Source organism: Lobosporangium transversale (assembly GCF_002105155.1).
Source record: "Lobosporangium transversale strain NRRL 3116 chromosome Unknown BCR41scaffold_2, whole genome shotgun sequence".
NCBI classification, from domain to species: Eukaryota; Fungi; Mortierellomycota; class Mortierellomycetes; order Mortierellales; family Mortierellaceae; genus Lobosporangium; species Lobosporangium transversale.
In genome coordinates, this window is record NW_019028980.1 from 451,275 (window position 1) to 478,617 (window position 27,343).

Here is a 27,343-nt window from a genome sequence, read left to right on the forward strand (position 1 = left end):
CTGAGGGGCTTCTTGCCTTTGTGCTTCCGCTTTTGTTTTTTCTGTTGCTTCTTTTTTGCCTTTTTCCGACGTGGTGGATGCTTAAGGCCCGGTCTATCGTTCTGACGGCAGTTACTGATATCAACTGTGCACCCATTCAATATGCTCGCCTTGTCAGAAAAGATGGGCCGGAACTGGTTCCTATGTGACCCTTTCGCTATATAGAATGATGGTGTGTCTCTACATTATCCAAGAAAGGGACTAACGATTAGTATTGGGGACGTTTGGTTTCGAGGTCAAAACTATAGCTTGAGCTTTCTTACGTTCTGCTGCGCTGCGTTCGCCTTTGCTGAGCCATTCTATGGCGAAGATCCTTTCCATTGAGTAGAAGCTGCTTGAAGTTATCGAACTCATTGTTCGATGGTAACGCTTGGGCCGACGTTTGATGGCCGGAAGTAAAAATGCGGAGAGCTACTCTGAAACGGCCTTCTTCAGAGGCTGCGTTCCTTCCCAACACCTTACTAGCTTTCCTTAGGTAGTCCCGAAGCATTTTATTGTAGTTCTCGTTCCACGCAACCTTTCGAATTAATCGAAGATTATTAACCGGGCCTAACGTCTCGAGGTTCCTTAAGTAGTCATTACCTGCGATGGTACAGAATAACACCAGATGCGCGTGTGATGGCAGTCTTAGTGCTTGGATAGCGTTGTCTACATCGTAAACCCCAAACTTCCGTCTACGGTGGGGAAGGTTGACTCTCAGATTCCGACATCAATGGCGGAGATAGGAGTGATGTAGTTGCATGCGCTTATTGCTTGGAGTAAAAGCTATCTAAGCACCCTTTCTTACTGGACGATGCCTTGTTAATGGTGATATTGCGCAGCGCCTTGTGGATGGAGGGAGAGCAGAAGCGAGAGTGGTGGTTTTTGGCGGTCGTTTGGTGTGTGTATGTGTGAATTTGATAGTTGATACCAATCGCCAAAACATATGCATCTAGAAATACAGAATACCGACGCGTTTGATCCTTTCCTAGAGATTGTTATAACCATGGGATGATTGTGGAGTGGCCACCAAAATAAAGTTTGTTTGGAGGCACCAATGGAAAACGCTTATGTTTTGAACAAAAAAAGACGCCGCGATGTAAAATGTGTTTATACATGTACAGAAACCAAAGAGATGCTTCAGCTGCTTATTCGTGCACACAGTGAATGACGAACAAAAAAGGAAAAAAAAAGCCCGCGATGAAAGAAGGCATGTGCAGACAACAAATAAACACAGCATCTGTTTGCTCACATACATTTTTTTCATCGTTGTGTCTGTATCTCTTCTAAGCTTTCTGTCTGGCCGTTTAACACAAGGAACCCTCAGAAAAAGAAACACCTCGCATGATTGGTGCCAGGTCTGAAAACAACAATAATGCAATGCTGTACGTGGAAGATAGGGTTTAGAAACTATACCATTGATCACAACTGCTACTCATGCTTTCTTGCCAAGGACTTGAACAGGCATACCAACCCCTTCTTCGCTCACATCCTTTCGATGCATTCTTTCGCCGTTTATGTCCACTACATCTGAACCACACACAGTTCACCACTCACTCCAACAGAGATATTTGTATCACCTTGGGTATGATATGTTGCTGTGGTTTCCTCTGGTTTCAACAGGCCCAACAAACTCTATTAGCAATGTTTACCAACCCAGATATATCAAGGGAACACAAGAAGACGAGGAAGCAAATGATGTGACAAATCAAGTCTTGCCGAGCAAGCTCCATGGTGCGGTAGAATGAATCAACTCAGATTGCCCTCCTTTCAAGTCGAGACTACGGCGGCGAATATTATCACTGCTATTACACTAGTCAATAAATAAACGATACAATGGACTCCCAAGCGGATGCTAGGGTCATGCGAAAGTCTTCATGAGTTTTTTATTTGCACAAATAAAGAAGCCAGGATAGCTCCATGACAATTTAGTTTTTAGTCATTTATTTCGACATCGAAATAAAATTTCAAGACAATGCCCATGGATTGCTGGATTTTAAGCCCATTTATAATGGCAAATTTGTCCTTGTTACGGACGAAGGGATAAGGCTAATATAGTTGCGTCCAAATGGTCCTATTTGTATGCCGACATTTATCTGTGGAGTACGAAACGTAACAGTCACGAATTTCTTGTGACTTCTCTCACATAAAATCAAATAAGTAAATAAGTATGGGTTGTCTTTCTCACCTTTTGTCGCCACCTGTCCATAACTGATAAAGTATTGCCAAGCGTACTAAATGTTGCCTTCAATTGCATCCAGCAGAGCCATGCTGCTCTCGCAAGTAAGCCAGCTGATGGAAACCTTAGTTGAATGCAGAAAAAAAAAAAAAGAAAGTTACAATTCAAGAATTGATGTACAGAATCACTGAATAGCCCGTGACTAAAACGTTTTTGGTGGTCGCGGCTGGTTGCTTGCCTAACCAATATATAGCCCTTATTAAGCATGCGGACAATGGCTACAAAGACTGTTATAATTAAATCTACGGGGACCGCTGCAACTGCTGCGAAATCAGCATCCACCTATGCCTCCAAAGCCAACTCTGCCAGCCGTGTCTCTTCCTCGAAGCCAGCTTCAGCCTACAGCAAGAGCGACTTTTCTACTACTGGTGCAACAGCTTTTTCTTCATCCCCAGTTCCTAAAGCTGTCACAACTCCATCTTCATTTGCAACATCCTCTGGATCTGGATATTCGGAAGAGGATGATTCAGAGATCAATGGCTCCTCTAAAGTTGGTGGCGGAAATAGTCAAGTAGCTAACGAGGCCTTTTCCAGTAATGGTCCAGTGTTAAAGGACGCCGCCATCGGAGAGCGCGGAGTAGATGAGACTCAGGATTGGACACGCTCTTTTGCAGGAATGGCCGTTGAACCCTTTGAAAAGGAAGTTGCTGAGTTGTTAATGAAGCCGTTGGATCCTGAAGATATCGAAATCAAGCCAGGTATTTATTTATTTATTTTATTTTATTTTTTTTCTTTTAGTTTTTTAGCCCTACGATATTCAGAAGCTAAAGACATGTATGTTGATGGGAAGAAATCTTAGTAATGCGAACTATTTCTTCTTCAAACACTAGACGGAATTCTTTACCTTCCAGAAATTAAATATCGTAGAATTTTGAACAAGGCATTTGGGCCTGGAGGTACGGTACAACTGACGGTTAATCCTGTGTAGTAATGGTTTGCATAAGACTTCACATTCTAACCCATTTTGTTATCTCGCTTTGTTGTTGCGTTTTAGGATGGGGATTGGCACCTAGAAGTGAACATTCTATCTCTCCTAAGACCATTTCACGAGAATACGCTCTGATTTGTAGAGGTCGTTTCGTTAGTACGGCTCGTGGTGAACAGGATTATTTTGACCCTAACAATATTGCTACAGCGACAGAAGGGTGCAAATCAAATGCACTGATGCGATGCTGCAAAGATCTGGGTGTCGCTTCGGAACTTTGGTAAGTGTCAATATGATTCAGGGCGTCATTGGTGTTCTAATCGCAACCACCCATGACGTTTTAGTTGATTAATAATGAAATGTTTGGGTCGTGTTCGTACTTCTACCTTCAAGGGATCCATCATTTGTCCGAAAATTTAAGAGGCAATACTGCGAAGAGGCTTTTGCAGAGCATGTCATTACGAAGCGCAAGAAGAAATTGTGGAAACGCAAGGACCAGCCAGATTTTGGTATGTGTTCATCATCTGAAAGGATCACGAGAAACAACTGCAGGTATTTCAGTTCGACTAATCGGTGTACTTTGTCTGCACTATTATTATTACTTTTAATAGAATATCCTTATGCTAAGACAAAGTGAAAGCATATAATACATTAGGACAAAGGGTTATACACGAATATACGCAATAAAAATCCTTTTGGTAATTTGTAGTGCAAGCCAAAATTTAAAAGTGTTTGAAAATCGAATTAATTAACAGAAGATGTTTGTCATGCCATAAAGCAGACCACCGAAGTATACGCTTATATTTCAAATATCATTCTCAATTGAAGTGGCAAACATTGATCAGGCACAATCTGTTCAATGTTGTCTAAACAGGAAAACTTCAAATCCAAGTCAGTCATTTCAAGGTACACATTTTGGCACGCCGCCTTATGACTATGAGCCCTTAGAAAGTCATTCATAACTTGAAAGGTTCTCTCAAATATGGCAACATGAAGGTCATAGTTTGGCCTGTACATCGTGAGGATGAAGCCTTTCTGTTAGACAATTCAGTTCCTTATCAACAACCGTTTCAAAATGCGGATCTCGGAGTAGCATGAACATATATTTAATCATGTGATATAGTTTTGAGGTGGACTTCAAAAATGAGATCAAAGCGATGTTGGTCTACATCACTCCATCACCCCGCGCTACTGTACAATCATGTCTGATGAGCCAAGGTATGTCTCACATGAACAATGTTGGGACTTTGGATCGAAATAACAGAAACCGTTTTATTGTTTACATTCTAAGTTTGAGCAGGATTGATCAAAAGAGAAGTTTGATCTAAATATCTTTTTTGTCCTGAATATTCTAGGAGGAAACGAAAGTGGGATAGCCAAGGTGAACCGGATACTGCAGTCAAAAAGACTGTGTCAGAGGCTGACATTGCCTTAAAGGACACAGCCCAAACCCCTGCCACAGGTCTCACTACAGCAGCTCAGGATGCTCCAACAGAGCAGTCAAGTATTGATGCAGCAGCAGCAGCAGCTATTGAGGCGGCAAGGATAAGCGCCAAGTTGGTAGCACAAGGAAAGGCTTCATCAACCAATGCTGATTCTAACCAAACAGCGTCAAAGATAGATGAAGTTCAGACAGCCTTTTCTGCTTCTGAGACACCTGCATCTAACAGTGGAAATGTCAATAATGGAGGACCTGCTAAAGAGTTCAAGAAGAGAGATGAATTTGTTACTGACATTGATATTAATGATGTCAAACATCGCTCTTTACTTACAAAAGGCTCAGTGCAAACTCAAGTATGCTGGACTATCTTATGGTTTAAATGCTCAATTCATTAAGAGGCGAATACAAAGACACTTATAGACCCTCTTTTTCACTTGTCCACTTAATTTTTCTCCAGCTTCAACGTGATACAGGAGCTGATGTTACTACTCGTGGAATATACTACGCAGATCGCAGTATGGCGACTGAAAAGGATCCACCACTCTATCTGCATGTTACGGCGGTTAGCCAGGAGATCTTGGATGCGGCAGTTCGTAAAATCAACGAGCTCATCGAGGAAGCACAAAATCCCCCCCCATTACCCTCTCAGCGAGAATCATTCCAACCAGGCCCTAGATTCCATGGAGGGCCACCAGTAAGTCTTCAGCTGATTATAACAACAGCCATATCATGGGTGTGTTGCTGGTTGAGCTCCTAATTGAATATACTTTGATTTTTTTTTTTCTTTTTTTTCCTCTGATAGAGACATCAAACGTTCCATGCTCGTGTCGCTATTGGGATAGAATCGGATAGAATGTTTAATGTTAGAGCAAAGATTGTAGGCCCAGGAGTAAGTTTAGTTTCAGCTTTTGACAAAAATGAGCAATTTCCATTACCCTGAATTAAGGAACAAATACTAATCAGTTTACTTAATATATATAGGGTGAATATGTCAAACATGTACAAAATAAGACTAGGACGCGTGTCCAGCTGAAGGGCTATGGATCTGGATATCTGGAGGCTGAAACTGGCCGTGAATCAGATGAGCCGCTTTATATCAACATTTTGTAAGATTGATTTATCTGCATGAATTGAGTTTTTTTTTTTTTTTTTTTTTTTGGAACATTGACTATTGTGCTCTAATACTGTTTTTTTTTTTTTTTTTTTTTTTTTTTTTTCTTTAATGTCTGTTCAAATTTTAGAGGAAGCAGTCAGGAAGATGTGGATGAGGCCGAAAGTCTATGTAAAAACCTTGTCGAGACTGTTAAGGCCGAGCATGAGAGGATGAAGAGTCGGCCTCCAATGCACCAAGAATCTTATAGCCACAACAGGCACTATGGTGGACGAACTGTAAGCGCTTTATTTATCATGAACTGCATTTTTTTTTTTTTTTTTTTTTTTTTAATGGAATTTAACTGATATTTGTATGTTTTAGGGTTACTACAATGGTGGACACCATCAGCGATACCAAGGCGGACATAATCGATACCAACATCAACAGCCTCATCATCAATATAACTATAATCAACACTACCAAGCACCTCCGCCTCCACCTCCTGGTGCCTCTATTCCGCCTGCTAATCCACCTTTGCCACCGGGACCGCCACCTGCTCTATCAACTGATCCAACAGTAGCTGCAACCACCACTTCCGCGGTAGCTCCAGGGACATCAGCAGCAGCGGATCCATCTCTACAAGGATATTCATATGACCAGTATGAAGCGTATAACCAATATTATTACCAGCAGCAGTATTATCAACAGTATGGTCAGTATTATCAGCAGGCGTATGCAGCCCCAGGCGTCGACCAAAGCCAAGCGGCCGTAACCTCTTCGGCAGGAGCCTCTATTTCCTCTGATCCTGCACTGGCTTATTATGGATATGCGTATGCTCCCCCTGCCGACACATCAGCCCCAGCAGCAGAGGTATCAGCTTCAGTATCACCAGCGCTACCTGCTAATATTACCGGCTCACAACCCCCACCACCCGGCTCAGAAATGCCTTCATCGAATGGTTCGAGCAACTATCACGCTGTCCCACCTCCACCTGAGCATTAACCGCTTTCTTTACAGTTTTGTGGTCTCTTCTATGGTCCTACTCTGCTGTACATTGAGTTAGAAGTGACCGATTAACGTTTTTCATCCTTTCCTCTTCTTGAGAAAAAGCAAAAAAAAAAAAAAAAAAAAAGAAAAAAAAAAATGCGAGCAGCAACTGTTGCATGAACTAAAAATAAACTAACAAAAGATACTCTTTCCAGAGGCGGAAAAAAAGGGGGAGCAAAAGAAAAGGAAAGTAAGAAGCGGGAATACGTATCGCTGTATAAGACCCAGACCCATGTTGATCAAAATCAAGGTATTGAGGCTTAAACTGTTTATTCATCATATTTTGTGTCAATTATGACTCGAATCGAGGCTAATTCTGGCAACAAGGAATTAGAGAGAACATCGCCACGTCAGGTGACAATAGATACAATAAAACGCTGTCAAGAATTGTGTCTGTGCACATGGATGCAGAGTGAGCGTCATTAGGACCCTTTTTTAAGCATGCATACGAACAACAACAAAAAAAAAGAAAGAATATGATTTTCTTGTCCAATGGCCTTCACGTCTATTTAACAGGTACCTTGTACAATATACCCAAAAGGATTAAACTTCGTTGGTGCAGTAGACAAATAGAACATTATATAGTGAGGGAAAAAAAATCTCATTGACCAGCCTTTAGTTGTCTGTTCAAAAAAGGGAGCTTGTCTTAATATACACGTGTTCCCATTCGTTATCCGTGCCAGGGCGTGCTCGAGTTATTCTCACGCATAAAAGATGCTCTTATTTAGCGTGTTGAATTTTAATCAATTATTATTTTATTATTATTATTTGAATTGTAATGTTTAGTGAAATACGCGTACTAAACAGCAATTTCCAGTATTTAGCGTCGGTCATATATTTCTCTTTCACTTTGCTCCTATGAATTTTCTTTGTATTATGACTTTCATTAGCTCTCTAAAACCTCCGCCATTTATTGCATTTGCTCACCTCGCACAAGGGGTCGGATGGTCCCTAATCTTCGATATTTTACAGTAAGAGTCGATCGCTATATCAATCATCAGAAATGGCAATCAATAGTATCATGTAAGAATTACGGAGCTTGGTTGGCTACATATCTGTCACACCCCACTTCGGGATAGCGCCTTCATAGCCGCTTTACTTCAAGCCAAGGAGGATATGATTCATATTACAGAAGGCTGTGATTTATTATGTCGCAAAAAACCTTCATCAACAGACTATTCCAAACAGGAAAACGAAGAGTTTGCGAAAACGTCGTCCTTTACAGTTTTGCAATAAAAAAAAAAAAAAAAAAAACTAATGCCCGAGCATGCTATTAATATTCACGAACATTAATGCAACTACGACAAGCCTATACCATGAATAGGCGTCTAACTAAGCGCTGGGGACCTTTGTATTATTGACTAAACTCTTGTGAATTTAGATCGAGATATTATCCTGAGTATGGGTCCAGCTGTTCATTTGCGCCTGTGCAGAAGCGAGATTTGAGTTTAGAGACAATGCCATAGAAGGGCACGCTCATGAATAGTACGATAGCCGAAAAGACTCAGTCCAAGGCACCTAATAGACGGAGGACAGTAGAGCAGAACATAGTCAGAGCATACTCATGCTGGTTCATCAGAGATGTGATCTAAACGTCAGCAAAGCCTTCAAGACATCAAGACCATCGACCGGATGCTTTAAGCGCGTCATTTGACTTGAAGTTATAAATTCCAGGGTTGCCATCATGGATCAACTACGAGCCAGACATAGATCACCCCTTAAAAGTGTTGGCTTTCTCTTACATCGCTTCATCTTCAATAAGAACACTACAATGTGGGACCTCACCTCCGTCTCAGCCTCTTGTTAGGTGATCACCATCATGAGACTCTCTTCCGGAATATTTCTTCTTTTGCTCCAAACGGCAAGGGAGCCTGCCAATGCCATATATGCCATATATGTATAGTAACTGGGGAAGAAGACTTACGACGACTTCTGTAGAGTGGAGCTTGCTTCCCAGTCAGTTGGAAAAAAAGTTTGAATTATCACAGCATCCTGGGACAGCTTTGGATAAGACTACTCCTGAGACTAACATCGCAATTATAATCATCTTTTCAAGGCTGTCGGATCATGTAGTATACCCAGTGTTATTATACTTCTTAGCTTGCTTGATCATGAAATCAGCGACAGCTCGCTCTTGATTTACGCACTGCAGGCAGGTTCACTTGAGTAAATTAATGGTCAAATTGTCAATACAAGGACAAATGCCCAATATGACCTGACTTTACCATGGCCAACGCGATGTATATTCGGGATAGAATATTAACCCATTCATATTACCACTTAATAATGCTAATCACTTCAGACATGCTTGTATGAATATATACATACTTGGTAGCTGGATAAGATCTTACTAAGCATAAAGAGCCCTACGCGTGAGAGCTCTACTGACACCAAATTTGAGAATAATAGTGAGTTAGCCATGAATAAACTTTGGCAGAATGAATTGCTTCGACAGGCGATCTAAAGGAAACGCACTGATTTTCAATTATGAACATGAGATGTCTAGAAGGCCTGATTTCTTACAGCACTTCCCAAAATGCGGAGAAACATCCATGAAATATTGAGATTTACCCGAGAATAAAGTTAAAAGAATGGGTGCTGAGCCAAAAAACCATAATGCTTAGGTCGTCTACTTGCCACTCACTGCCAATTGTTTTAAAGCAGCGTATTACTAAGAAGAACTCATTGGACTTCGCCTTGACATCAGGAAAGAATTGTCCAGGCTCTGCTGAAATATTGCAATGTTGCATTTATTGGTTGCTCTGTGCACAAAAAATGATGTGATCAATTAAATATTGGCGAAGCCTGGAGACCCAGTTTGGAGCTTTTATATGTTTGCCGTGTAACCACTTCTTTTTTCACGATAACGACAGATGAAAAAGATTATCATATCTGGAAAGCCAGAAATAACTTTAAACGCGTCAAAACTTTTATTCTTGCATGAATGCAATCCCTACCTGAACGCGAATGAATAGGGGTCAGGAGATGTCACCGAAAGTTGATAGCTCCATATCCATCATGTTGATGTCATGAATAAGGCGAAGCATAAATTGATAAAGTCTTTTTTTTTATTTTTTCTTTTTTTTTCTTTTCTTTTTTTTTTTTTTTCTTTTTTTTTTTTTTTTATTTTTTTTTTTCAAAAGCCCCTGCAGTGAAAACGCGCGGTAAATTTATACCACGCAGTCATGAACCTAAAATTTTTTTTTTTTTGCTTCGCCATTAAGCAATAAGAATGAGGAAAATTATTATCATCACAATTTGGCGATTTTCATCCATCACATTTCATAATTTCAATTGCGGCATAAATCATACATTGGCTTCTCTGCTCGAACTAAGAGAGCAAAGAGGCTATTAAAGTACTTCCTGAGAAAGGCTTCCACGATACATTCATTACCGCTTCGACGTTTTAGCTTATGGAAGCATCGTCCGCCGATTCTGCTCAGCTAGCTACTGCTAGGGCTAGGGCCAGGCAGCAGCATAACCAGATTCAGTCCAAGCTACTGCAATGTCCTCCAGAGATCCTCAAGATTATTGCTCTATGGATCCGCGACCCACTTGAACGGATGCGCTTCAGTCATATATGCTCTTTCCTTTTCAGCATCACTTCCTCCCGTGATTGGTTTGACCTATTTTGCTTCCATCACCCTTCCTGGTCTCGTGGTTGTAAACTTGAAGATGAACCCGACAGAGATGGTACATCCATGTGGAAAAAGATCACAGTCAAAGACTCGTACCTATTCAAAAGATTGACGGCTGATCTACCGCCATTACCACCACCACTAACGTCATTGTCGCTGCAACAATCTTCCGATGCCGATGTCAATGCCGATGCTGATGCCAGTGCCAATGCCGATGCTGATGCCAGTGCCAATGCCAATATTGCTATGGATGTTGACTCAGCTTTCGAACACACTATACCAAATTCTGATGCAGTATATGTAATAGCACCATCAGAAACAGTGGCCTCTGAAGTAACCGGAGCTGCATCAATGTCAGAAGTATCAAATAATGTCCAAACAAGAGTAGGTCGTCTGAGAGTGTTGCTTAATGAGGCACAAGTTTTTCACTCAGATACGACCACCACAAATGGCAAATGGAGACGCATTGGTTCCCCTGTATATAACATCCACTATCCATCCGACAGCATCATTTCAGCTTCGATGCTCATGCGACCTACAGCCACAGGTGGGGACTGCCTTCAAGATCGCCAAATCCTTCTATACCAGCTGCCTGATCTCACCAACCCGATTGCTGTCTGTGGGAGCGAATACTGGACAGGAGACTTAGATCAGGGGAATAAATGGTATCATGATCTACCTCGCGACCAGGTTACGGTCTGCCAAATCATGGACATTAGACACTATCCCGAGCAAATCATCAATAGGAAAATGAGAGTGGTGATGATCGTAGCCTTTGGAGAGAACTCACAACGTCATCCTCAGGATACAGCAGAAGAATCATATGTTTTGGACATCTGGCGTCTTTTGAAGGTTATCGAGATCTGGATTCCGGCTTTCCCTAGACGGCCTAATTCAGATTCAAATGGTGCATTCATGGACAAGGAATCTAACCCGTGGTTTCGACAAACCGAACAGGAAACCCCAGCACGGGTACCAAGTATTCCACGCAAGGGTCGAGTAGAGACTATTTTTCCAAGTAGAAATGACAATGTACTCCGCGGTAGAATAGCAAAGTTATTCACCGCACCGCCTACAGGAGGATCTTCATCATCTTTGCCATCATCTTCGCCATCTTCATCGTCATCAACGGCAATAGCAACAACAACAGCAGCAACGTCGTCTGGTGGCTCACGAGAGAGCCAAGAGATGCTTGACTGCATCGCTATTTTCGGAATTCAGGATTCAGATACTTCAGCAGCTATGGTTATTAAGAAAGTGCTCTTCCTCGAAGATAAAGCCAAGAGTATCGCATCTTGGTCTAAAAAGCAAATCAGTCGAGGCGTCAGCTGCATGACTCTGTTTCCTTATCATAGTAATTATGAGCGCATGCTTGTGTTGTTTAATAGATACGGGCGGGGCCTCATATGGGACTGGGTGAATGAAAAGCAGGTTGCTCAGTTGCATATGCCCGTCGACCATAGGCCGAAGTCTTTTCAGGATAGACCCAAGGACTCTTCTGACTCTAATGCTTCCTCAGCCAATACAGCCGATACAGCCGATGCTACCAATGCCAATATCAATGCCAATGCCAATGCCAATGCCAATGCCAGCGCAAGCACTGCCTCTATAATTGCAAACACTACAGTTGCTCCAGCCCCATCCAACGAAATGACTTCCAACACTTCTACTGCTCCTCTCCCCACTTCAGTCGGTGCCCCAGTTATAACACCCGCACCAGCGCCCAACCTCAATGCCAATCCTAATCCTAACTCTAATCCTAACCCCAACGTTGACCCTGCAGCCGCAGCCTTTGCTCAACATCCTGATTTGTATTATTGGGGAGTCCAGGTCAGTTGGGCAGTCGAAGTGCCTATTCCACCCCGGAAGGATCCTACACAGCGATGCTCATTTAGGATTGTCATTTTGGCAGATGGTGCAGAAAATGAATGGGAATCTTGCTGTTGGCACGTCGATAGTACTGTACTCGGAACTTCGGAGCGTGATTTGGAAGCACCTCCGTTTATTCCACCGAACGAGAGGAAAGTGCGATATAAACCTTCCGAGTCACCAGAGAATACATTGTACGCCGATTCGAAACGATACGAGAGACAAACGATTGGACACTGTTTGCCTGAACAATTGGAGGCAAATAAGGCCGAGGAGGGCAAGCCGATTATCTTTATTGCATATGTCGTTTGGAATCATTTCCGAATTGCATTGACATCCCAAATGGGACTGACTATCTTTGATATGGAGGAGCTTGGTACAAAGGAGCCCGATGAGACACGTCCAGTGGATCGGCAATGGGTCACATATCTTGATGATACAAAAAACAATCCATTGGTGGATATAGCAACTGTTGGAGACAACCTTGTTATCACTCGGCGCCACAGCCATATGGTATGGTCGTTTTATGGATGAGAGTATAGACCGGAAGGCCCAAGAAAGGGAGAATGCCTATTATGACGATTTGGGACGTCAAAGCTCTGCGCTACTGATCACGTAACCCCTGCGCTTTTCCAGGGCCATTTCTGTAAAAAGAAAAAGTCTGCAGGATGACACATTCGAACAGCATGGGGCTTGTTTTATTTAGTTTTTTAATATCTTGCATCGTTGTGTCATTGCTTGCATGGATCATGGACCATTTATCATTTCTAGATACACTCTATTCTTGTATGCCAACATTTCCCCTACTTTAGTCCTATGCTTTACCCTTTTTTGTTCACCCGTTCTTTTTTATTTTTCACCTTTGCATTAATAGCCTCCCAAATAATCTAATGCTTAAGATGAGATGTAACGCGACCAGTACAAAACGGTAGAAGATTAAAAAATAATGGTAATGATAAAAAAAAGATGAACCATTGTCATTCAATTCTATTATGCCTTTAAGACTTGAAAGTAGAGATAGCACATAAGAAAGAGAGTGTGTGGGTTTTCCAACTGGAAACGGATGCAAATATGCATGGCATGGTTTTCTGTCCTGTCCTATCCTATCCTTTCCTATCCTATCATATCCAATTTTATTCTATTAGTGTGAATATGAAGTTTACCCTGACAGCCCAAGTAGAGCGTGAGAGCGCTAATGTGATGTGCTATTGAATATGAATACCCTGCGTTCTGTCCCAATTCACTTTTTTTTATCTTACCACAGTTACTTTGATTTTTTTCGACATCTTTGCTGAACTTCCATTTCATTTCTTTGGATGCATTTGTTCATGTGTCCTGTTTCTATCTTTGTGAAAAATTAAATAAAACTTGTTAGTTTGCACTTTACTTTTTACTCCTTTTCAGCAATAGGTGAATAACAAACGTATTGTATCCACTGTATTGTCTCACGAGCAATCACCTCCAACACAAATACAAAATAGCAAAATGTCCTCCTCAAGCTCTCCTATCACCCAAGTCTCACAGCAACAGCAACAGTTCTCTTCGTCATCGAATCCTATTACACAAGTCGTACCACCAGCCCCAGCACCATTACCATCACAGTATTACACACCAGGCAAACAACAATATGCATACCCTTCAAAGGTTATATTAGATGTCAGAGGTACCCGGTTCGAAATCGAGCGCGAGACACTTATCGGTCTGCCTGAGAGCATCCTCATCGTGATGTTCCCTAATGGTCTAATCCTTCGACCACAGCCCTTATCATCAAAAGCAAGAGCCACTGGGGTAGGACCTGGATACGGCTATGGACATGGACATTATCCGTCCGAGAGTACCTACACCACTGACTATAGTGATTACAGCGATTATAGCTATGACGATTATGAGGAGGAGGAGGGGGAGGAGGAGGAAGATGAGTACCAAAACGGAAATGGCAGAGAACAGAACCGCAATGGTAACAGTAATGGAGGAGAGGCAGCTAGAGGAGACAATGAAGAAGAGTTGAATGACGAAAATCAATTTGAGGATGACCAACTCAATGACGAGGATGAGGAAGATAATGACGATGGAGATGAGGTCGAAGAGGAAGAACCACAGGTGATTCAAGTTGACTTTGATCCTGTCTGTTTGACATATATTCTTGAATTTTACCGAGAAGCTCAAAAGATGAGCGAGGCCCAACGGAGGCAGCGTGTACAGGAGCAACAGCAGATGATGATGCTACAACGTCAGCGACTACAGCAACAGCAGCAACAATTGATGCAGAACCAACAGCAACAGCAGCAGCAGTTACAGCAGGATGATAATGGTCGTGACTATGGCTATGGGCTTGGTTATGGTAGATCAGGAAATGGAACAACAGCTGGATATACGTCAGAGCCAATTCCCTTGGGATCGATAATGCCTCAGAATCCATTGCTGACGAAACAGGCCATCATTGTCCTACGTGAAGAACTTGACTATTTTGCAATCCCACCATCAAATCGAACATCGCAGAGGAGGAATAATGAGTCATCAACAACATCAACAACATCAACAACGCCAGCAGCAGCAGCAGGAGGAGGAGGAGGGGGAGGAGAAGTTACTAAAAAGGACGGACATCTTTCAACAGAAGAGCTGCCTCAACCTATGCGCACGAGCAATGCATCGTCCTCATCCCTATCAAAACCAAAGGCTTCAGGACTTGTACCATCATCTTCAACCACCACTACCGCTAGTACAGCCACGGTTACAATGGCAACGTCATCACCTGCTCTTCCGTCTGTGTCACTAAAGAATGGGAGTTCGATGTCGTCGCCGTTATCATCACCACCATTACCGCCGCTTCCGCCACCAGCCATGATCAAGACACAATGTGGCAAAATATTACTCGAGGACCGTAAGATCTTTACGGCTCTACAGCGTAATATCAATAAGGAAAAAAATCAAGCAGAGCAACACCTCATGGATATGCTCTGCGTATCAGGCTTTCAACGCGATGGCGAATGGGGTTACCGACGATTAGAACCCAAGCGGACCACTGTTGTGAGTGTAGCCATGGTCATGCTGAGAACAACGGCCCAACCTACTGCCACTACTACAAAATTATCAGCATCAGCATCACCATCCTCATCGAATTCAGTTTTAACCACACCATCAGCGACAGCATCAACAACGCAACTATCAGTGGGATCTATGGCGCCGTCAATGAATTTACAAGTGACTGCTCCTGGATCAACAACAACGGCAACAATGTTACCAGCAGCAGCGGCAACAGCAGCAGCGACAGCGTCCAAAGAGTCTACAGCCACGAATGAAGTGAATATATTGAAGGATACGGTTGCTATGCCTTTAACAGAATCTGAGGATGCTCAGACAAAGAGAAGCAGTAACAGCAATACTGCGAATGAAGAGCCTCGGAATGGTGAGCAGAGTAATAGCAATAGCAATAGCAATAGCAATAGTGATGATGCTGGTAACACAGCAGGAGCGACAACTTCATCCGTTTCAGGGCCTTCTTTACAAGAACAAAATCAGATTCAAATGGCCATTGCACAAAAGCTCTTACTGTTTTGGCGGAAACCAGCGGTAAGTCAACATGAACACAGCGTTGTACTACAAGTAAAACAATCAAGAAAAAAAAAAAAAAAAAAAGGTTGCTGATCATTTGTTACCATGAACTATTAGAGAAAGTGCTGGTGGGACGGTATTCAAGTCGAAATTGATGACTCCAGCACCAGTGTTAAAGTACCAGTCCGACTCTGGGCACGACGGACCTGGACCTTAGAGCTTGTCCTTGTCTAGACACTATGCACCGCAATATGTGCATCTGCATTTAATCCTTAATTTTTGTTTTTTGTATTCAAACAAGTTAATAAAAATACTTCAAATGCTTCATGAATCTAGCTGAATGCTGTGAGAAGAGGTTGGTAATAGACTAGAAAGAAATGTACAAATATATATTTATTTCAATAAATCAGATGAGTTGCGCATATTGCTGAACTATATTCTTTGTTCGAAAGAAGAGTTGAGAGGTAGGGGAGGATTTTTTTTTAAAGGAGGAACACAGCTTTGGCAATCAAGCAAGTCACCTGCTTGCCTGGCATGCCATCGGAGTCTGGGTTTCTGACCTTAATGTTAACGGTGTATTTGCCCTTTTTTTTTTTTTTTTTCAAAAAAATAAAAAAATAAAAAAAGAAATTAATTTTAGTATTTAAAGTGGTTTTTAGCAAAGAACAAATTAGAAAACTTACGGGAGGAATTTCCTTGGGCAGCTCAACAGTCTGTTGGACATATTGGTCGCCAGCGACAATAGGGCATGGCATGTCAATCTTGACAGACTCTTCGCAGAAATCAAATGTCTGGGTCAACAGTTTGATCAAGCCAACTCTATTAATCAAAAAATGAAGAAGTGTAAAGCGCAAAAACAAAGGTCAGTCATTTTCAATCAACTTTTGAGGTTAATGAATCCCTCGTTATGCAAGCAAAGAAGAAGAATATATATATATATATATATATGCTATCATTGCGGGAGTAGCTGCTTTGTATCCTTCATTATCATCTGCTAAAGTTTACTGATTTCATCCAGGGTGCGATGTGGTCGGTTGTTTGTTTTGTTTGTAATGACGAAAATTGTTATTATGGCAAGAACGTCTTATAGATCAGAGATGGAAACAAGATGGCACAAATAGAGTTGATATACAATAGTTGGCTGCTTCGCCAGATGAAGATTTAGAAGAGTTTGAGGGGAGATGTATGTAATTTTGGCCTCATGACGTTTTTGTTAATAAATGTCTCCCCTGTCCTTCATACTGTCAGTTTTTTTTTTATCCTTTTCTTTTTACTTCCTAAAAAGAAAAGAATCCTCCATCGTCACGTAAGCTTGACGGTTTTTTAGTCAACGTTATGTATTTTCCTTTCTTTGCAGGTTTGAAAAGAGATACAATGAGCTGCGCCTTGTAATAAAGCCATACTGCAATGACTGCATGAACAGTATGTATGCAAATACCAAACTTTTGGCTCAGTAAAAGTTTTAGCTCTTTCGTGCAAGCATCTTATTTCTTGTTGGATTTACAATAAAAATAAACCAAATGGCTGCTGTTCCTGTTCCTGCTTCTCTCTCTATCTCTCTATCTCCCTTTCTTTTTTTTTTTTTTTTAAAAAAAAAAAAAAAAAAAAAAAAAAAAAGTGATGTGGTTTAATGTGATGGAATGTAATGTGTATAAGAAAGACTTACTTGACAACGACATCGATTTTAGCGCCCTGGACAATATCCTCAGTAAGGAATCCCTTTGCATCGATGGTAAGGTTTTGACCCTTGAGAGGAGGATTAGGAGTGAGGTTGACGTAGTCAATCGTGAGCAGATCAGTTTCACCACCACAACTCTCAATGACTGCAGGTGGAGGAGCAAAGTCGAAGGGAGCAGCAGCAGCCAGACCTAATGCGCAGGCCAATGAGAATGCTACTGTTGAAAGACGCATGTTAGAGAAACTTGTGTTTTAAAAGTTAAGAAAAATATAATGTGAATGTGTGTAACGAGTTGAGAAAAAAAGTAACAAAAAGAGAAGGATGGGAAAGGGAAGTGATGGTTTAAAGAAAGTTAAATGCTCAAGTGTGCATACCCCGTGACAAGCATAATGACATCTTTTATCCATTAAATTCAAAATCATACGCGATTATCTTGAATGTTTCAACAACACCATTAGTAGAAAATGCCCACCACTTCAATGAATGAAGTAAAAACAAAAAAAAGACCCTTTAATAGCTATTCGTAATAGGCTAACAAGTTAGTACAGCAATGGCAGGTCGTATTCCGAATGTTTTGTTGCTCTTCATCTGATCACAAGCTACAGTTGTTTACTGAACAGATGTTGTCTTGTGTCGAATAAATGGCCGCGCCGTTGTACTCATGACTTCCGAAGATTTTAATGTTACTTCTTCTCCTTTGCAAGAGCTTTCCTGGCTCTGAATTTCGCAATGTCAGCCTTGACCATGACATCCAACTCTTTCTTGAGCTGAGGACGGTATCCCAAGAAGAAAAGCACCTCATACACTACAAAGTAAGGAGCCAACACAAAAGCTATACAAATATATAACATATTGGAAGACAGACAATCACACAGTTTTAGGAAGAGGGTTTTATATAAGCTCCCCTTCATATAAATATATATCAATGTATCCCTCTTCTTTCACCATTTGCTCGTTACCTTGTACCAAATTATCCAGGAGTTTGGGAGCACGCTTTTCAAAGACACCGTGGCCAATGAATTGAGCAATCCAAGCCAAAATATGGATTGTAAGAGCAATCCTGTCAGCATTGGGGTTAGTCATTCGGAAATATGTAGCATGACGAGCGAGTCCGAGGAACAATGGGATCGTGATAAGCTATGTAGATAGTCATTCAAGTAAGCAATCAAAATAAAAAAAAAATAAAAAATAAAAACGCGCCAAGTATTCCTCATGGTGTTCTTCTTGGATACAATAAAGAGTTTACTTACAGTGGAAACCTTATCCAAACAGATATAATACAAGTTATAGGCGACCATTATAAGGAACGAGACATTAGGTGGACAGAATTGATAAATCTTTGAGAGTGCGACAGCAACTGGTGCACCCGAGGCAACAGCAGCAGCTGAAGGTGCAGGAAGGAGTGGTCCAGATTTTGCGCCAAAGACTAGGCCTGTCCACAGAAGGAGAGGAATGCAAGTGAGATGGATGCCGACATTCAATGGGTTGTTGTGATGAGATGCATACTGCAACAACTGGTGCTTGATATCAAAGAGCTTTGACAGAACCATTTTTTTCTTGTTTTGCTTGTAAAAAAAAAAGAGAGAGAGTTATGATGTTTGTGAAGAGAGAAGAGAAAAGTAAAGAAAAAGAAATGCAAGCCGAATGTCCGTGAGAGAAAAAAAAAAAAGAAGCCGAGGTGTGCGTGGCGTGTGCATGGATTCTATGCTCAGCACATGTATGACACTAATCTCTCCACATTCGGACTCTCGGGCCGCTCTTACAAAAACGACGTTGCATTAATCAAACCTTCTGAATCTGCATGTTCAAGCCAGGTCAGCAGCCATATTCCGGACAAATTATTGCCAATGAAGCAGCCGTGTTGCCGAGTCGGCAAATTACATCAGGACAATTGAGAGCGCGCGCTGTTTCCTTTTCCTCTTTTGTGCACAGTCTCTGTTGAGTTTTTTTTTTTTGTGTTTTATGTTTCAACGAGCTTAAGAAAGAAGCAACTGGGTCTGAGGCTATGATTACCATTTGCAAAAACCATTCTTGAAAAACCAGTAAACTGGTACATGTACCAGAATTGAATCTGTCCAATGAGTTTGACTCTTGTCCCAACAAGTTGAGATTTTTTATCATCCACATCCCCATTTAGCCTATTTGACCTCTTGTTCTCATTCGTCAATAGCGACAAGACGGCCAACAATCCAGATAAAGGGGACATGATTGTGCGGATGGTTAGGTTTTGCTTCTGTCGCCTTATGCAAATTCTGTACAGGAGACCATACTCTAGGGAGAAGCTCGAAAGCCTCCTTTGAAGAATGCACTATCAATGTAACATGCTATTTTTCCACATTATAGGTATGACCAACAATAGAACTCGAGTCAACAAGGGTTCACAAGTGGTAATAATCTTGAGGATTGCAAAATGCTATTCAACCTCATTGTATGCTCACTACAGTGTACATTTGTAATCAAGGAAAGGACTGTGGCATACTACATCGAGTAGGTCAATGATTACAAGAATGGCAATGGCAATGACAGAAACGGCTCAGCGTAAGAAAGCAGCCCCTACAGGTACTCAAAGCCCGTAGCCAAGCATAATGTCGAGAGCTCTATAGAATAGTTAGACTTCTAGTCAAGGAAGTTAGACTTCTAGTCAAGGAAGTTAATCCAAGTCATCTACAATGAAGGGTTTCACCTTGGACAAGGCCGCCCTATACGGTGAAAGCACGTGAAGAAGGATGACTCTCGCCTCTTGAACGTAGAATGTGCTGTGGTCAATGCGCCATTTCAGATTGTAATATGATCGCGGTCATCTTCACGTCTGTGGTTTCTGCACCGTATCCACGATATATATGCTCACGTCCTCATCTCCTAATAGTTGGTTTTATAGACTTGTAAGCCAAACCAGTCCAAGAGGCGTCTCCGAGAAATGCTTTAGGCCTACGTGTATGCAGGAAGGGCCTAGCGCTATATCCTCTTCCTATATCCCGGGGTTTAGCCCATTGGAAAGCTCCGAGTAGAACCCATTTTACAGGTCTTGGAGGCTCTTTTGTGGTAATTACTTATCTTCAGCAATAACTCTTTGAAGCACCCTGGACAATCTTTATTTGTCAATTGATATCAAGTATAATACCATGGGGTTGAGTAAGGATGACCCGATTTACTTAGGTAGTGAGAGACAACTGGGTTCAGGAAGATCTCGGAGATCTCGTTTCCTCGGGTCCTTGGGGCTGACTCTTTATCTTGGCCTCCAGGTCTCTTAAAGGAATGAAAATTGCAAACCCCACTCGAGGCTGGTTCATATACAGGTCAATGGGTCATGAAAGCAATACCAAATTTTGCGATTATTTTAGTCAGATACGAACAGAAATTGGAAGCCGCCACTCCAGTGACTCATTGCATCCTAAGTACACTTAGAGCTAATGCGATACATTTATGGTAGAAGATCATTAAAGAAAAATAACAGATAGAGTTATAGAGTTGAATGTTCCAAAATGAGATGGGATCTTATTACCCTTTGTTCAGTTCTCTTTCACTTGTTCTAGTAGCTTCTCCGCCTTTTTTTTTTTTTTTTTTTTTTTTTAACTTAATACTTTTGATCGACAGTAAACAGCGTCCTTGTTTAGAAAAAGGACAAACAGTTTTACCACTCCAGAAACTCTGGAAAACAGGCATGCATTAAAAAATGAACGATTGGTCCCTTTTTTTTAAACATTTCGCGATCTTTTTTACAGCATCATGAGAGCTTGTGGGAATATGAGCAAAATTTAAGGCGTGTGGGCACCAACCTCTCAGGACAACACCAATCAAAATGCAACATTGACGGATGAACGAATTGAAATTCGCCATCAGAGCGTCTGCAAAAGAATCGAAGACATCAATAGTTGAGCAAGCATTAGAAGCAGTAAACCTGAGGACCCAGAGAGAGTTGAGGAACAAAGGAGAAAATGGCGAAGAAAGAGCAGAAAAAGGAGGGTCAATGCATCGAGCGAATTATCGCATATACCAGCGCCTTCACTCCGGCTTCCCCTTCACTCATCATCAAGTCCTAGGCGGGGACATTGAATGCGAGAAAGAGCGATTGAGAGCGACGTAAAGTGTAAAAGAAGGGGATTATACAAGAGCAACTTCTGTCCACAAAGAGAATGGTAATAGGTGGATCGAGTCCCAAACGCTTCTGCGTAGCAAAGCTTCTAATTGGTGTGTTTTAATGACACATGAGTATGATCAATATAGATCAAGCACTCACGGCTTCTTTGTCATATAAACCGTATACTCTCCGCTCAGAAAACGCGCGGGACCAGGAAGGTAGATGTCTGGTCTATCTGTGGTGCATTACATTCCACCAGAAATAACAAAAAAAAAAAAATTCTCGGTCCGTTGCTCTTAATGGCGAAGCAAATAACTGATCACTTGTGGCTCATAAATCAATCCAAGCAGACGCGCAGGCATTGAAACAACAATGAGTAGTAACAGATCAGACAGCTTCCTTTTTCTAGACTCATCCCTACCCAGCCATAATACCACACAATCCTATACTAGGCCTGAATCTGGACCTGTCCTCTTCACCACAATAATTCTATAATGAGGAATTTGACAAGTAATTGCACACTAATGCATTTATTGACATTGCTTTATGAAGCTGGTTGAAACTTCTACTTCATGGATACCAGAGAACGAGGATAGAGCTGTGGATGAAGGGTAGCGTCACGAGCAGGTAGCCAGGCTCCGTCCCATGTATAAATACATGCTACCAGTTCTTCATGCTCTTGATCTTGTATCCTTCAGTAAGCTGTTTATCTGTCTCTCATCATCATGTCGTCTGTACCCATGTTCATTAACCCTACTTCTCTTTTGGCTGCCCTTGCTTCGTCCCCAGATGACCTAGCGTTGTTTTATGACCTGTATCCGCCAACTCTCTTCTCGGGACCTAATATGACAGCAACTCCTTCTTCGTTCCCATCCTACCCATCGATTTATATTGTGAGGCAACCAAGGCCTGACAAGCATCGTTCAAGTTATATCAACCGGTTTGGTAGTACTACGAGTAAGGCGAAGGACATTGTCACAGTATGTCAATTAGTCAAGCCATGCGATCAGCTATTGGTTCCGCCTCCTGCACTTCCAGATGAGGCCTTTGCAACTTTGCAGGCGCAGGTGGGCTCGAATGCAGGTAATGACAACAACAACAACAACAACAATCATCGAGCGCGAGAAAAAAATTAATGATAATATTAAAAAATACATGTATATGCGAAACTGATTGTATGCCCAGCTTCATATCACGCCGCCTTCATCCTTCTTCCTTTCTCACCCCTCATTTTTTTTTCTTGCGTTTCTAGTATTCATGTCAATTGCACAGGACTCTGATGTGCAGGAGTGGTTGGCTGAGCATACGAAATATCTGGAATCTACAAGTAAGGAGTAAAAGTTTTATTCTCGGTACTGTGTACTGTACTTGGCGCATCGTACTGTCCACTAAGCTTATATTTTATTCCACTATGCCAACAACAATGTCTCTTATATTTTATCATTATAAAAATATATCACTCTTTTAAACTTTATCAAGTTTGGTCAGATGAGCCATCATTAAGTGTTGACCTAGCTTTACGCCAGCAACAGCAACAACATGCATCTAACACTGCCGAGAACTTGACTGGTAGCTTTTATGCTTCCTACTCCGGAAGCTCGGAAGCATTTGATGATAGCGATAGTGATAAAGAGTTTGGTTCTCATAATAATGGGCAGTCTTCGTCCTCCAAACGCACCCGCTCCAATAGCTCTTCTGAACACAAGTTGCCGCCTTGGTTCCGTCCTAAAGTAGTCGATGGAGAGATCCAATACGAGATCTGGGTTGTTGGTTTCCATCATGAGCGGTCAGATGATTTGCCGCAACTACAGCAACAACAACAGACGCCTACATCCACTAAATTGGATAGATTATTATCGTCTCCAAGATTGAAGCAGTTTGTATTGGATGAGGTGGCGCAAGGGAGGATCGGGATTGATTTTAAGAGGATTATGGATGAAAAAAGACTGAATCGGAAAGCTTGTCGACGCGTCATCCGATAAGTACATTACTTAAAAAATAACACTTTGCTATACTATACTTTTATATAGAGAAATGAATAAAGAAATAAATAGAGAAATAAATAGAGAAATAAATAGAGAAATAAATAGAGAAATAAATAGAGAAATAAATAGAGAAATAGATAAAGAAATAAATAGAGAAGTGAATAGAGATATGCGTTTAGAATTATACGAAAAAATAGTGAAATGAATATCAAGACAAGTTTTTGTTCAGTATATCTTTTTAAATAAATAAATCGCTGATGAAGCCCAATGCGTATTGAAGAGATATAACGGCAGGGAGCTCAAGACTAAGGAACAATTAATAAACGGTGATGGGTATGTTTGTTTAAACAGAACAGATGATCCCATGATATTGTTTTCTTTTTTTCTTTCTTTTTTTTTTATTCTCGCTTTTGAATATTCTATTTGAAGTATTTGAGATAGGATGGCTGCGGCAATGAAAAAAAGTAACCAACCAATCACGGTAGAGCTGAGTAACGGCTGCTATGCTCAGCTACTCCTCACTTCTTTTGGTGTATGTTACACTCTCGGTGGGCGAAATCAGGAAAATAAGGAATATAAGGATAGAATATGTTCATAACCAAATAAAAATGACGACGAGGTCGGACAACATTTACCCTTGTGTTTTTTTTTTCTTTTTTTTTTGTTTCTGTTGTTTCTCCTCTTTTCTTCGTCACAAGCAGCCAAGTTGATTCATTCGTTATAAATATGTTATAACTCATGTATGCGCTTTGTTAGGTTGAGAACAGATACAATAGCAACCAACAAGATTGTAAAGTAGCCCATGTGTGAAAAAACAAACAAAACGCTTGACCATATAGAACGAACGAATAACGTCTATGGTCCTGTGATGGCAGGTAGGAAAGCTCGGCCTGCATTGGAAGGGTCTTGCAGTTGAACATTAATATAAACGGTAAGTAGTAGAAAAAAGGTTGAATAAAAACAAACAACAATAATAACAATAGCCACCACCAAAGCAACCATAGAAAAAAAAAAAAAAATAGCAATCCAATAAAAAGAGTGAAGGGTAGAGATGAACTAAAGCCACCATATCGGGCTCATTTCCACAAACCTGAGAAATTGAAAGGGTCTTCTTTAATGCGAGTTGAATTCGAAAAACGAACCGCGCCATCGAACAATATTTTGTCGCTGATATATATATTGTGCTCGTCATTTGCTCATGTACATGTTGTAAAAATATATTGATTGAATGGGATTTGAGTATTGAATCGGTGGCTGATTTTGGCCACCAACTCATTTAAAATTATTCAAAATTCTGAGCCGACCAAATCAATTCAATAATTATATGTTTTTAGAATATGTTCATGACCAAATGACGAGGACAATATATTTTATATATTTAAATGTATACATGTGCTCTGCATTTCATCCTAAATTTTACTCGTCCAGAGGAAGCGGCTTATTCAGAAAAAAAAAAATGGAAAGTCGGCCGGCGGGCTCATTTTGGTAGATGTCTGATGGATGGGATATTTCTATATGGGATTCAGAATGCTCAATTGAAATTTGGAAACTAATCCTAGATTTTATTTAAATACCATGTACTTTGATTTTCATCTTTTTCTTTATTTCTTATTTCTTTGATACCCTATTCCTTTGGTTCTTTATCATGCTACCACCCATCATCAATGTTCTCCATCTCGTGGCGTTCGCCATTGCTTTCTACGGAGATAACGAAGCAGTCAACCTCCTAAAACACTATTTCGGCCAGTTTAACGGTCCCCAAACATTCCTATACACTGTCCGACACCCTGAACCTGCGAAACACCGCAGAGGATTTGCTGGCCATTGGTCTTCTTTCGGGTCTGCGCGTCCTGATGGAGCAGTCGTTGTTGCAAAGTTACTCTCTATCGAATGTGGTGATTCTTCTGTTGCCTCTACAGCCTCTGCAACATATCCTAGTCTGCATGCTGCGCATTTCCAAAGTAAGACGCATAAACACAATTGCTTGACGACAATGACACCTTTTTTTTTGCCTTCATAAACGTGGCCCTCTCCTTTATATTTCCACGCTAAAAAAATTTTGTCGATCCAAACTTTAATTTCCTTCTCCTCGTTCAATTAGGTTTCCCTGATGCTGTAGCGGATCTGTTTTGGAATGAAGAGTTCTGTAAGACAATTTTTTTTTTTTTTTTTTTTTTTTTTTTTTAGTTCAGTCTCACTAGATCGCATAGCATTCTGCGTATTCTGACTCTGCCAATGGACATCTGATTCTCTTGTACTCTAGTCCGGCTCCTTTCTGTAGATAATATCATCCCCACAAGTACAAACTATGAGGGACAGAACTTGGCAGTACCTCTTTTGAGCACTGTGCCGGCCCCCATAGATATTCATAGCGAGTACCCTACATCAGAAGAGGATGATAATGATGGAACAGCTCTGTACAATCGTCACGCATTACCATCATGCTTCCGTGCCAAGAAAGTGAATGGCAAGGTTCGATTCGAGATCTGGGTTGTAGCCCAGGTATCGGTTGCTGAGTATATAGCGAATAATCACAAGAATAACAATGGCATCAATGAGTCAGAATTAAGGAGCAATATCAGCAATGACCTTGATGTCTTATTGGACTCATCCTTAATCAAGGAGTACGTACTATCTGAAGTAGCCCAGGGTAGGATTGGGGTCGACTTTCGGGGGTGAGAGGATGTGCTATTGCGGTAGAGGCATAGTCGAGCGTGCAGCCTCGTCTACTAAACTTCTCCTCCTTCAAGTGGGTACCTAAAAAGTTAAATTCCTGGAGAATTTGCAGCAACAAATAGTAATTATGAGGAAACGAGTAAATAAAATAAATAAATAATAATAGTAATAATAAAAACAGACAGACAAATAGTACATTAGCAAAGCGCTCAAGGAGCCTTGTAGTATTCGCTAGCAACCATAGCTGGGTAAATCGAGATGATGTAGCGATCATGGATAAGTATGCGTTGCAACTATGGATATTGATCGTCTCAATATCATGACTACCTGTAAATGCAGTTTAATTGTCGTATCCCCCCCCCCCTCCCCCTCCATCGTTGCTGTTACTTGCTAGCCCAACCTGCGCCGTCGTAATTAGGCGTCAATTTAACTATGCTCCAGCAATAGCAGCAGCATCAGTAACAGTAGTGGTTTCCACCTAATATCACTGAGAACTTGACTGGTAACCTTGGGATATGTGGACTGTTCGTTGCCGTGAGGGCTAAAAGCTTCATCGCTGTCATCTTTGCCGCTATTGCCATTGCTATCATTGCCATTACTATCATCATCATCACTCAGTGTGTTCGAGTCTTCAGTTAAGAGATACGTGTATAAGGGGTACTCGCTCCGACAGTTCTTCTGGACAGAGCCTCTCTTGGCTCCATCCTAAAGCGGCCAATGCAGAGAGCTAGGTTGTTGGTTGTATTTTGAGTACTCAGATGATTCATCACAACAACAGCAAAAAGTACCAGTATCTACTAAACTAGATAGCTTGCTATCATCCTCCATGGCGGAAGCAGTGTGTGTTGAATAAAATAGTGCAGGACTGGACTGAGAATGATTTCAAGTAAAATGTATTTTAATAGGCAATTGAATAGAGCAGATTGAATCGAACAATAAATTGTAAATTGTAGAGTGGCATAAGAAAAAAAAAGCTTTTGCTGCGCCAAAGATGGGTGAAAACACAAATACATTTTATTTAGTTTGAATAATTGATCTGTATGACAGAACAAACTCTCCTTCCTGTCCAAACCTCCAAACAGTCAACAGTACGCTCTTCAGTGT

The 27,343-nt window shown here is 41.2% G+C and overlaps 9 protein-coding genes across 9 annotated transcripts; 6 read left to right on the forward strand and 3 right to left on the reverse strand.

Moving 5' to 3' along the window:
* The first annotated feature begins 2,205 nt into the window (after positions 1-2,205).
* BCR41DRAFT_344841 (mitochondrial genome maintenance MGM101-domain-containing protein) lies at positions 2,206-3,899 on the forward strand. The gene is made up of 6 exons (XM_022022602.1): positions 2,206-2,301; positions 2,451-2,955; positions 3,088-3,153; positions 3,252-3,462; positions 3,576-3,691; positions 3,794-3,899. The coding sequence occupies exons 1-6, from the start codon at positions 2,257-2,259 to the stop codon at positions 3,817-3,819; spliced, it is 969 nt and encodes a 322-aa protein (XP_021885892.1). The 5' UTR covers positions 2,206-2,256; the 3' UTR covers positions 3,820-3,899.
* A 441-nt stretch (positions 3,900-4,340) lies between these two features.
* On the forward strand, positions 4,341-6,816 carry BCR41DRAFT_418308 (hypothetical protein). The gene is made up of 7 exons (XM_022029603.1): positions 4,341-4,400; positions 4,538-4,976; positions 5,081-5,317; positions 5,426-5,512; positions 5,605-5,729; positions 5,865-6,012; positions 6,098-6,816. The coding sequence occupies exons 1-7, from the start codon at positions 4,384-4,386 to the stop codon at positions 6,716-6,718; spliced, it is 1,674 nt and encodes a 557-aa protein (XP_021885893.1). The 5' UTR covers positions 4,341-4,383; the 3' UTR covers positions 6,719-6,816.
* Positions 6,817-6,865: 49 nt separating this feature from the next.
* BCR41DRAFT_344843 (hypothetical protein) lies at positions 6,866-7,404 on the reverse strand. The gene is made up of 2 exons (XM_022022603.1): positions 7,098-7,404; positions 6,866-7,013 (listed from the first exon to the last, which is right to left on the reverse strand). The coding sequence occupies exons 1-2, from the start codon at positions 7,184-7,186 to the stop codon at positions 6,896-6,898; spliced, it is 207 nt and encodes a 68-aa protein (XP_021885894.1). The 5' UTR covers positions 7,187-7,404; the 3' UTR covers positions 6,866-6,895.
* A 2,772-nt stretch (positions 7,405-10,176) lies between these two features.
* Positions 10,177-12,804, forward strand: BCR41DRAFT_391678 (hypothetical protein; the record flags this gene model as incomplete). The annotated part of the gene is made up of 1 exon (XM_022028381.1): positions 10,177-12,804. The coding sequence occupies one exon, from the start codon at positions 10,177-10,179 to the stop codon at positions 12,802-12,804; it is 2,628 nt and encodes an 875-aa protein (XP_021885895.1).
* Positions 12,805-13,755: 951 nt separating this feature from the next.
* Positions 13,756-16,056, forward strand: BCR41DRAFT_391679 (hypothetical protein; the record flags this gene model as incomplete). Its single annotated transcript, XM_022028382.1, has 2 exons — positions 13,756-15,840; positions 15,940-16,056. The coding sequence occupies 2 exons, from the start codon at positions 13,756-13,758 to the stop codon at positions 16,054-16,056; spliced, it is 2,202 nt and encodes a 733-aa protein (XP_021885896.1).
* Positions 16,057-16,189: 133 nt separating this feature from the next.
* Positions 16,190-17,835, reverse strand: BCR41DRAFT_344847 (ML domain-domain-containing protein). Its single transcript, XM_022022604.1, has 3 exons — positions 17,489-17,835; positions 16,506-16,641; positions 16,190-16,406 (listed from the first exon to the last, which is right to left on the reverse strand). The coding sequence occupies exons 1-3, from the start codon at positions 17,731-17,733 to the stop codon at positions 16,305-16,307; spliced, it is 483 nt and encodes a 160-aa protein (XP_021885897.1). The 5' UTR covers positions 17,734-17,835; the 3' UTR covers positions 16,190-16,304.
* A 169-nt stretch (positions 17,836-18,004) lies between these two features.
* BCR41DRAFT_330780 (hypothetical protein) lies at positions 18,005-19,140 on the reverse strand. The gene is made up of 3 exons (XM_022021768.1): positions 18,751-19,140; positions 18,460-18,637; positions 18,005-18,332 (listed from the first exon to the last, which is right to left on the reverse strand). The coding sequence occupies exons 1-3, from the start codon at positions 19,048-19,050 to the stop codon at positions 18,184-18,186; spliced, it is 627 nt and encodes a 208-aa protein (XP_021885898.1). The 5' UTR covers positions 19,051-19,140; the 3' UTR covers positions 18,005-18,183.
* A 3,163-nt stretch (positions 19,141-22,303) lies between these two features.
* BCR41DRAFT_391681 (hypothetical protein) lies at positions 22,304-23,560 on the forward strand (the record flags this gene model as incomplete). The annotated part of the gene is made up of 3 exons (XM_022028383.1): positions 22,304-22,661; positions 22,831-22,905; positions 23,058-23,560. 3 exons carry the CDS (start codon positions 22,304-22,306, stop codon positions 23,558-23,560), a joined length of 936 nt encoding a protein of 311 aa, XP_021885899.1.
* A 1,627-nt stretch (positions 23,561-25,187) lies between these two features.
* BCR41DRAFT_418312 (hypothetical protein) lies at positions 25,188-26,418 on the forward strand. The gene is made up of 3 exons (XM_022029604.1): positions 25,188-25,524; positions 25,665-25,709; positions 25,827-26,418. The coding sequence occupies exons 1-3, from the start codon at positions 25,209-25,211 to the stop codon at positions 26,240-26,242; spliced, it is 777 nt and encodes a 258-aa protein (XP_021885900.1). The 5' UTR covers positions 25,188-25,208; the 3' UTR covers positions 26,243-26,418.
* Positions 26,419-27,343: the final 925 nt, after the last annotated feature.